Genomic DNA, 10,698 nt, shown 5'->3' on the forward strand with positions numbered 1-10,698 from the left:
TTCGGCCGTGAGGCGCTTGAACCTTTAGTAACGGCGAGTTTGATCTCCTCGCTGCTTGATATCATGCTGCCCGGGCTGGACGGCTTTGAAGTGCTGGAACGGATCCGGGAAAAAAGCGCCTGTCCGCCATCAAAGCCGCCGAGGAAGCCACAGCGGAGACCGTGGATGACGCTGAGCCTGAGGGGGTCGCAATTAAAGAAACGCTGGCGGTCCAGGAGCCTGAAGCATCCTCTGAAGTAGTTGAAGTAGTGCAAGGGACAAAAGAGACTGCAACAACTCATGAAGTTACAGAGTCGGAGGTGATAACAACGACTGAGACCAAAGAGACCAAGCAGGTTCAAGTGACGGAACAAGTAGAGACCGAAGAAGTGCTGGAAGTTGATGTAGTTCAGGAGCAAGTGACGGACGTACGCAGCGAGACGACGGAGGCTGTCCGCGAGGCCCCTGTCCGCTCCCCCAGCCTCGTAGAGATCACAGTGGAGCACCAGACATTCGCCGACGTGGTCTCGACAGCCCAGCACGTGCACTGGCTGTCAATGCCTGTGAGTGCCAACCCTGCTCTTGCGCGTCTTCACACGGTATTGAACGACCAAGACCCGCTCACTGCGTACGCTCTGTACCCTACCAGTCCGACATCTTCGGCGCACGCAGGAGAGGAAGAGGAGTTGCCGTTGCCGCATATTCCCACGTCCAAACCGCCATCGCCAACCAAGTGAAAAGGAAAAGCACCGCACCAAAAGACGTTGGCAAAAAGTTGCCATTACCAACACTCCCGTTTACCTTGTACCTTGATTGTTTCCGCAATATTCGCAATACAACTGTGTCCGGTATCTTAATGCTCATGTTGCAAACATGCAAATCCATAAGATTTCCCACTCACTTTGCAACCTTTCAAGATGCACCAAAGCTTCGCCTTCCTTGAGCCTTGGTGCGCGGTTCTTCGAGGTCGGTTGTCTACGGAAAGTCGGTCCTCTGAGAACGTATGGCTCTCCGTTCGGCCTCCGTTGTCACTGCTGGCGATTATCAACCGAGAAGCTGCTGAGATTCGACTGTTGCGAGAAGCGCTGGAGCTCCTGAGTCTCGTGGCAACTGTCGACATTGAAGCATGCAAATCTCTGCTACTGGAACGTTGCGGACTCAAAGTGGACGACCAATTCGATGAATATTACATTCTCAGGTTCATCTTTCGGTTTGACGCAAATCATTTACGCTACAGTGCAATGTTGCCGTCGGCAACTCTTCGCCAATTTTTTCTGACCAAGACGGAGGATCAAACCAGTGACTTCCAAGAGGCAATATCCGCCTTGCTAAGACTTCACAATAGACGTCAAGAGATTATTAAAATCTCATACACTGTGGAGTTCACGGACTTGTGGCATTTGGGGCAGTCGGTGCTGTCGGCACATTGGAGCGAGTTGCTGGCAACACTGAACGATATAAAAAAACACAACACACAACGAGTACTTGACAGGTACTTTACGTACGAACAAGAGTCCGTACAGTTGTGTCTTGGCACGATTCCAGTGTCACGTGAGCTCCCAATTGCGTCCTTAGCAATGCTGAAAATACCTGATTTGACCATTTCGGAGCTTCAACTGGCAATGCAACAAGAGTTGCCGATCAGATTCTTCCGTCCGGGTGAAATGCATAAGCAATTATTGGCGCAATATCATTGTAGCAAGTTATTTAACGCCATTTACTGTGGCCAAGGACCCATAATTCAGTCGCTTGTCATTCCGATGTTTGCAGTGGACGATCAAGTGTTTTCCGGGTTGTGTACGTCGCTGGTTGACGCTTTAAGAGTACACGAGTTGACGATCAATGGCGCGTTTCAGTCACTTACACCGACGCAACGTACGTGGCGCTGGCAGTTGCTTACCTACGCTCTGTTCAGTGACGCGTCTCGGTCGTCTATTAAAGAACTCAACCTGATTGGAGTCCAGTTGAGTCAACACGACGTTGATGCGATTGCTCAGGTGCTTGCAACAAACCTACCCGAGCCAGACCAACATTCTGAGGATAATAACGTCGAGATTGTTTACGTTCCGAAAGGTGCAAATGTGACCATCATTCAGTCAATTACCGGTCCTAAAAGCGTGGCAACACTGGAAACTTTTGGAAATGCGCGTGTTGCTGGAGATTGCCGACCGATACGCTGCTGCGTTTCGATGTCATCACCGGGAAATACTCAGCGTTGAGAGGGAAAAGCTGCCACTTCCATGTCGTTTGGCATTCCTTAGCGTTGTCCGAGGTTGCTACACACCAGTGAACGACACGTTCCTTCACCTGGACAGCCACGTCATTCAGCAGATCTTTGACTTTGCCGCTATCAATGTCAAACGCAGTTTGTCTTCCTGAGAAAAGCGAAGTTGCATTTTCAACCTATTTGATCCTGAACTATAACACTTATGTATACTTTTTTTAATGCCGTTCGAAGAGCGTGATCGCGAATTTTTTCTACCAATTTTGTCTATAACAACTACAGTAGACACATATTCACGAATTTTAGTGACAAATTGTGAGTATTTTTTGCGTCGAGCTCTTTATCCAATGTTCATGTAAATTATCACTCACCGTTGGCATCATACTTCGTTCAATCATTCCATCACAACTTCGTGTCAATTGCCACAGCGCGTACGTCATTTCGTAGTGGGTCGCCCACCCGCATGTTTGCCAGCAGCCGCCTTTTGCACCACTTCAAAAAATGCTGCCGTTCGCTTTATCATAGTCGCTGATGAAACGTGAAAACACCTCGGCGCATGGTCCAACCTCAGACGGGGTCATCTTCTGGATTTTTTTTTACGACCATGTCAAAGGTTTGTTTTTCACTTAGTCACACAGTATCCCACAAAACCTCAATTGCTTCACGAGATCGCCCTCCTTAGCCAAAGCGGCACTGATCAAGGCTTGCTTAGCAACGCCATCGCTTTAGCCTCCACCAGTGAAGGGCTCGCTTGCGGCTACAAAAAGTCAAATCATTGTCGTCATAGCGCTCATACTCCTGCAGCGATAGTTTGGCAATGAAGAACCGAAGTTTCTTCGTATCATCAAGGCATTTGCTTCTTTGAGAACGCGAAATCGCTCCCAATCGGCTCCTTTCAGAGATCTTATTCCAATAGTTTTTATACATTTCTGGGTGCATCCTTGCGACAACAGCAGCGCAAAATGTTCGTCATCCGGTTCCATTTTATTGATCACGTTGTGGAGCTCACCGCTCACCATCCTGTTGGGATAACGTTTGCGATAGCGGAACACCGGTGGCAAACAAATGGAGCATACCAACGCAAAGCGATACCTCCTCGTCACTCTTTCCAGAGCATGCTAGCATCCAAATAGTAGACGGCAAAGTGTGGGAGATAGGCTACAGAACCATTGGCCTTGCCGAAGTTGTGGTGGTGCTATAATATCAAGTTTCCGCTGTCATGTGCACTCGGTGGCCGAACTACCAGAGTCACAATCCCGTCCTCAGTGTCGGCATCCTGATGTTTGAGAAAGTGGCCCCCTCCACCACACACCAGTATTATTGATAATAGCTTGTCAAGTACGCAGGGATACGCCCGCATAACCGGTGCAATAATGCGCAATATTCTTCACCAGTTTACTATTGCCTACAGCCCATAACTAATTGTCCATGTTGTCACGTTGCCCGACAGTCTCACAGTACTTCAAATATCGCAACGAGTTATCTCTAAATTTTACAAATTATATCGGTACAATTCACTCCCATTTTCTTCTCTTCTGCACCGTTGTCACTTTCAGTCTGTATTTCTTTGCACCTTTCCCAGATGCAAATATCCTCCCCACTCTGTTGAGATTTCCTACCGATGGCTTTCAAACAAGATTTTAACGATGGCAAGTGGCCTTTCGGTGGCGAAGGCGGCTCGAATGATGTCCCTACACCAGCCGGGGCTGCGTGTGTCAAGATAAGTAAGATTCTGGCCTCGGCAGATGAGCACGCAGGCGAGTATTCGTTCGGTGGCGTAGCGGATGCGCTCCCAGTCATGCCTGGACTATTCATCAATGGTGTGGGGTTCATTCCTCTACCACTTGCCCCTGAACATGCAGAGAAGCTGATCGCTAAATGTGCTAAATCTCCTTTCGGACACAACTTGGACACGAAGATGGACGACAGTGTCCGGAAGAGTTGGCAGTTGCAACCTGATCAACTGGAGCTCAGAAATCCGTTGTGGCAAGGAGGAATTGAGAAGTTAACGGAGACGATCGCTGCTCGCTTGGGTTACAAGGGTGTTCCATTGAACTGCGTCCTCTACAAGCTGCTCGTGTATGGAGAAGGAGGTCACTTCCTGAAACATCAAGATACCGAAAAGGAGGACGGAATGATTGCGACATTGGTAGTCCAGCCACCAAGTACCCACGAAGGCGGAGATCTCGTAGTGTATCGAAACGGACAAGTGGAACACCGTCACGATTTCGGCAAAATCGACGGCACTGCAGCTTATTTACCACACTACGCCGTGCACTATTCGGATGCTGAACATGCTCTGGAGGACGTGACGAAGGGGTATCGCCTTGCTTTGGTGTACTCAATTTGCCTTCCATCGTCCTTGCAGAGCTTGAAACGAGACCCCAACGTGACCATGAGCGCTGAGCTCGCCAACGCGTTCAAAGAAATGGGACCGGAAGACGGATCATTCGCGTTGCTACTTTCACACGAGTATACTAAAAAGAGCATTGGGGAGTTGGGATCTGGAGCTCTAAAAGGTATTGACAGTGCACGATTCCGGGTTCTTGAAGAAGCGAATGAGTCTGTTCCAGCTGATAAGAAACTTCGGTTCTTAATTGTAAAAATCGCTATTCAAGTCGACAATCAACTAGATGAGGAAGGCTGGATGCGCTATGGCTACGAGCAAGCGCTGCACTGGTACTTGACTAGCGGAACAGATCTGGGACACTGGAAAAACGAAATTCTGTCCAAGAAACTCAATTTTCTGAATCCTAGTCACGAAACATTACTTCAATTTTGGAAGGCGTTTGGGAACACAGAAGACGTGTATACGGGTAATGAAGGGCCTATCAAAAGCACAAAATACGGAAGGTTTGCGATCATTGCATGGCCTGCTGTTCGCCATTTGGAGAACGTGGCGAACCTCATGTCTGCGGAGCTGGCTGTTGAAGAGTTAGCTTCACGTAGACCTGTCGATGCTACCGCGCTACATAATCTTCTTGACACAACCACTACCAAGTATGGCTGGGGAGAAGTGTCCACCTGGAGACGTGTTCCTAAGGCATCAGTCAGATTTTGCCGCACGTTTTGTGAGCTACTGGTTGATTCGAATGATCTCGAGTTGACGAAGTTGTTTCTCACCAATTTTTGCCCGAAACTCGGATTTTTGACTGGCAATTCAACGTTGATCCCAGTGATGATCAAACTCGCGCGTGTATTTGCGTGGGACGACGTTGGTGTTTTATTGCTAAACGTTTTGGGCAACAGAACGAACGAATACAACTATTTCGCAGACCCCGGTGAATCGGACATGGAAGTGTTGTTGCATGTAGCTGGAGGCATAGATGATGGCATCGCTAAGCTAAGTTTGATCGAGGCGGCAATAGCTAAAGATGACTATTTCTTGTCGTCAGTTGAAGCTGTTGACGTTTTGTGGAGTGTTGTCCGTTCTGGAGATAAACAATCGTTTGACTTGATTATAAGCAAAATTCAGAAACGGGACCCACGTGAGCTTGGACCATTTGTCGAGGTTTTTTCACGCCACCTAACTGATTATGATGAATCGACTGCGCAGCGTGGAGTACTCCAGGGGATTGCTGACAAGAGGATGCAATGGCTGAAAAGAGAGATTGAGAGACTGGAAAAGATTGACAAGGAGTTTTCGTGGAGAATGCCCTACGCTGAAGACCCCGACTATCCTAGTTTTGAAGACTTTCTGCGTGGTCCAGATCGATTCTGGATCATGAAAGGAGTACCAACATGGGATGGAGATGTACAAGAGTTTACTGGACCGCGCGAGGTGAAGAAGTACGCTAAGAGGTGTCTGTTTGAAGGTCAGTACGAGTCGTCGTATACAGCCGAAGCTAAGGCAGGTGAAACACTTTTTGTGACGATCACGAAGACGCGGAAGTGGTTCGAGGATTCCCAGGTGAAATTGGCTCAGTACCAAACCGAGTTGTCGCGCCTGAGCACAATCTACTGATTTATGAAATGATAGGGTGGCTTCAATTTTAGTCTAGCTCTTTAAGTTTTCTTTTAATAACTGCGAGAGTTAATTCAGGAGGACATTTGTGGAGATTAATAGCTTTCTTCATCCTTGCTCGTGTATTCTCTGGATTTTGTATCCAGAGTTTTAGGAGGCGAGTCATTTTGACCAAAAACTACTCTAACTTCTTATATTAAGTACCCAAACAAACGTTTTCGTCTCAAAACTTAAGAAAAAATACATCCCGCACTTGATACGACTCTTATATAAGATCTACATTTGATTGTCGTACCCAATTTAGTTGGTTTTATTCTCTAAACGTGCATAACCTGTCATTTCAGGTTGTATCTGGCACCGCACCTTTACTTTTAACAAATAGAAGGGTTAAGTATACCTGATATCCTCTGTGCCAGTGATGTCATCCAGGCGAATGTTTTTTGTGGCAGCCAAGTGCAACATCACTGTAAATTACGACCAATCGAAATGAGAACTTCAGCTAGCACTGCGCCAATATCCTTCTTGTGATCGCAGCGCGACTCGCACAGTGTAATCGCATATTTACTACGGTATACAGGACTGCAGAAGTAGTATAGAGTATTGTGCGTCAATAAGGGCGCATGGGAGCTAATATTTATGTACAGTTTGTACAGGACAAATTAAAAAGTGTTTTTTCTAGCACTTTGAGCATGTTAAGCTCCTTACTGACGCACAACACAACTGAATGGTCCTACACACAGTAGTGTAATCCAGAGCTTCTCCGTGAAACACGTCTTTGTTGAATATTTCTCGAACACTTTTTGCCCGTGAGCTAGTCAATACTTTGGCGATCACGTCCTATTACTGACGTCGCACCAACAGTGTTTAGCATAAGCTTTGACTTGTGTCCGAATGGACAGGGGATCCAGCGCGAGCAATACGCACCAAAGAAAAAGGCACATGGGTGGATAGTTTTCTGGCTGAGCGGACCAGAGTTCTTGATTTTGGTACAGCAACATGAAGAGTGGTTTTCTGATAAACAACACGGACGATGACAACCCCCGTAGACCCTGTACAGCAAAAACGTCCCTCTGCTTCATACAGGATTGTTCTGCTATTGAGTTACATTCTTTTTTAGTTCCATGTTAACCTGTAAATGGGAGGTCATAGTGGGGTGATGATGGCACTTTGAAAACGAGAGCACAGCCGTCTGTTCATGAGTGAAATAGTGGATCACGAGTACCTTACTACTTCGAGGATACCGCGCTAGAAATGCCTCCAATTCCAATACCTAGCGCAGCCAACATAAATACTATGGCTGTTCCGCCAAACAATATCTGCATAAAATCGAGGCCTTCGTCTGGGTGCTTTTCGACAAAAGATCGGACTTCGGCCTTCTGTCTCTTAGAAAGCTTGGTGGGGTCCGTGCCCTTAAGGGCCGATATTGCGCGCACACCAGCAGGGTCCTTGTCCACCAACTGCTTCGCTTTGCTGAAATCGGCCTTCTTTAGGGACGGCAGCTTCGCTTTGGCAACTTTCTTTGACACAGTCTTAATCTCGACTTTCTGCCCCGCAGAAATCTGGGTCTTGACCATATCGGTTTGTTTCCCCCTAAAAAGAGTTTTAACCCCCCCAACGCGAGAGCCTGTATTAGACACGTTTCCCGAAAATGCTTATCCTGTATTAGACACGATAAGGATTTCTGACGTCTTTTTTGTATGTGCGTTTACAAATTTTAAGTCAAAGGGGGGTAGGTTTTTTTGTTTTTATCACATGTATCTTCCACTCAGATCAACTGAGATCTGCAAGATCTTGATTTTCTAAAAATAAGAAGCCACAGGTAGAAGTGTGCGCCACACAATTATATCAACAATTGGAGGTGTATTTGCGCGCCACTTGTTTACCACTCATTCTAGAATCTCCCCCCGTTGGCAAACAATAGCCTTTCAAGTGCGCTGGCGAGAGCTGAGAAGAGAAGGATGGTCGTCAAAGAGACCCCAGGGCCTATCGGTGGACTTCACGTACATTATGCCTGGTCAAAGTACGAAGGGCGTCCGCGGGAAAGATTTCTTCGTGGGTGAAAAAGAGTTGATGGCCTTTTTGGATCAGCTGGATCTCGGTACGTATGATTATGCTTAGTGGGGATTTTTTAGTCTAACGACTTGTGTTTGCATAGCGGAGCTTCGACAGCAGAGCTCTAAAAGGCCTGTACCAAATCCACAAGTCAGTACTGCGTGTGATCCTCCAGCCCGGAGTCGAGGGGAGATTGAAACAGGTATGAATTGCTATCCTGTATTAGATGCAATATCAACTGATTGTATCGTGTATCATACAGCCGTCGCTACATCCAGCACCCCTGTACGAGATGCAACTGAGTACAACGACTCAGGACCGCCAGGTAGCCCAACTGAGTTACCAGATAAAGCGATTTGTACAAGTAATGAAGGTATGATGCTCTCGTGTATAATAAATGCTTTAGAAGTCTAATCTTATTGTGTCTTGTACAGGTTTAACGGCCCCTACCAGCTCGCAAGAGTGCAGTGTTGGTGGTGATGCTCTGATTGCAACATCAACCCACATCTCGCCTGCATCGGGTGAAGACGGTGGGCTACTATTTTGTTGATGTGAAACTGAGGTATACACTAATGCGTGTTTTGGTTTGTGCCTCAGAGATACCACTTGCTCAGCGAACCTTAGAGTATGACCTGTTTGGAGATGACGATAGCAGCGAAGAAGACGTTGTTGAGAGTGACGAAGAGGTCGTGTGTAACGGGCCCAGGTATTTACTCCGTTACTTGCTTACACTATAGTGTTGAGGAAGCTCGCAATAGGACGACTGAGTCTTAGGTTTAAGGAAAAATCAACTCTGACTTTATTTTAGGACCAAGGCCACACTCAAATACACGTCATAGTCCAATTGGCTAATAATGGGTCTGGCTCCCCATATATCAGCCAATGGCATGACAGCATTTCAGCACACGCTAGTCGTGTGCTGATGCACCTACTTTTGTAAAGAAATCTACCTACTTATGTAATGGAGGGGCCCATTACATCGTGAGTCTCGTGAATGAAGGTGGCGATGAGATAGAACCTCCATCGGAGGAAGTGACGAATGAACCTGATGCAGTACAGCCTCTTGCGATAGGTATTGTTATCCATACACTTTTGTATTTTACGTTACTTATTCATATCGTGTATTCTCGTTAGTAGACGACCCAAACCTTGTGCAGCCTGGTGAAAGACCTGAGGATTTTGCTGGCCTTGATTCGGATGACAACACTGAACATGGGTCTGTGTACGACGACGACGATGACTTGGGACCAGAGGAGCCTGACCCTGCTGAAGTTGAAGATACTGAGCCTCCAGTAGATATGCATTTTGATGAGTCACTTCTCGAAGCCGTTAATGGAGCTGACTCCAGAACAAATCAAGACGTGGCTCGAGAAGGTGGTTGATGTTTCGGGAAGAGAGGTTTGCATTTTTGTTGGTTTGCTTATCGCGCGGACAATTTGTCCGAACAAGGAAAAGTTTGAGAACCATTGGAAGACCACTGATGAAGGGGCCATTCCTAGGGGCTGTTTTGGCCAGTTCATGACCAGAGACCGCTTCGCTCACATATTTCGAAACCTACACTTCAGCAGCAATAGTGATCCGCGTGCCGCGTGTGATAGAGTGTGGAAATTGCGTCCTGTATCCGACACTCTGCAAGAAACGTTCCTGCGCAATTGGATTTTACCGGCAGTGATGGTATTCGATGAAGCTATGCTTCCGTCGCGCTCCACCTTCAATCGCATGCGAGTGTTCATGACGGATAAATCTCACAAATGGGGCACTAAACTCTTCATGCTGAGCTGCTCGAAAACAGCATATTGCATACGGTGAGTAAAAGCGAGCCTTCGGGCTCGCTTTTTTTTTTGGCTTCTAAGTTCTCTTATCGTGTCTAGTACATTTTAACTGACGCTGTGCAACATGTATGGTACAGTTTCGAGGTGTATTGCGGCAAACAGCAGCTGCAAGACACAAATACACCACCTGACACAAATTGCGGACCAGCAGCAGTCGTGCGAAATCTTCGCCATGTATTTGGACCTACTGGACCTCCAAAGTTTCGGTTGATTATCACCGACCGATTCGTCGTCCTTGCAATGCAGTTGCTGACCATGAAGTTCTACAGTATTGGTACTATTATGACCAACAAACAAGGTTTGTGCGAAGCTATTCTTCCACCAAAGAAGAAGAACGGGAAACGTGCTTCAAACAAGAGGCCACCACATATTGTGAAAGGGACATATCAAGTGGCTGAGTGTCTGAAGGTGCCCACGATCAAAGCGGTTCGTTGGTATGACAACCAAGGTGTCTTCTTTCTTGCAGCGGGAGGAAGCGCAGCTAAGGATCGTATTGTTTCGTCGCGATCAAGGCACCAGAGAGCTGGCGGAAATGAGGGCACCCAGACTGGTGAAAGACTATCAAATATACATGGGAGGTGTGGCACGTACACGACCAGCTACGTCTACAGAGGTAAATGTTGTTATTGAATATGTACGGGTTTAAC

At 47.1% G+C, this 10,698-nt stretch overlaps 2 protein-coding genes across 2 annotated transcripts; both read left to right on the forward strand.

Annotated features, from left to right (window-relative positions):
* Nucleotides 1-63: 63 nt before the first annotated feature.
* Nucleotides 64-716, forward strand: PITG_06180 (uncharacterized protein; the record flags this gene model as incomplete). The annotated part of the gene is made up of 2 exons (XM_002998306.1): nucleotides 64-90; nucleotides 117-716. The coding sequence occupies 2 exons, from the start codon at nucleotides 64-66 to the stop codon at nucleotides 714-716; spliced, it is 627 nt and encodes a 208-aa protein (XP_002998352.1).
* A 3,108-nt stretch (nucleotides 717-3,824) lies between these two features.
* PITG_06181 (uncharacterized protein) lies at nucleotides 3,825-6,167 on the forward strand (the record flags this gene model as incomplete). The annotated part of the gene is made up of 1 exon (XM_002998307.1): nucleotides 3,825-6,167. One exon carries the CDS (start codon nucleotides 3,825-3,827, stop codon nucleotides 6,165-6,167), a length of 2,343 nt encoding a protein of 780 aa, XP_002998353.1.
* Between the last annotated feature and the right edge of the window lie 4,531 nt (nucleotides 6,168-10,698).

Source organism: Phytophthora infestans, genomic scaffold (genome assembly GCF_000142945.1).
Source record: "Phytophthora infestans T30-4 supercont1.8 genomic scaffold, whole genome shotgun sequence".
Taxonomy (NCBI): domain Eukaryota; phylum Oomycota; class Peronosporomycetes; order Peronosporales; family Peronosporaceae; genus Phytophthora; species Phytophthora infestans.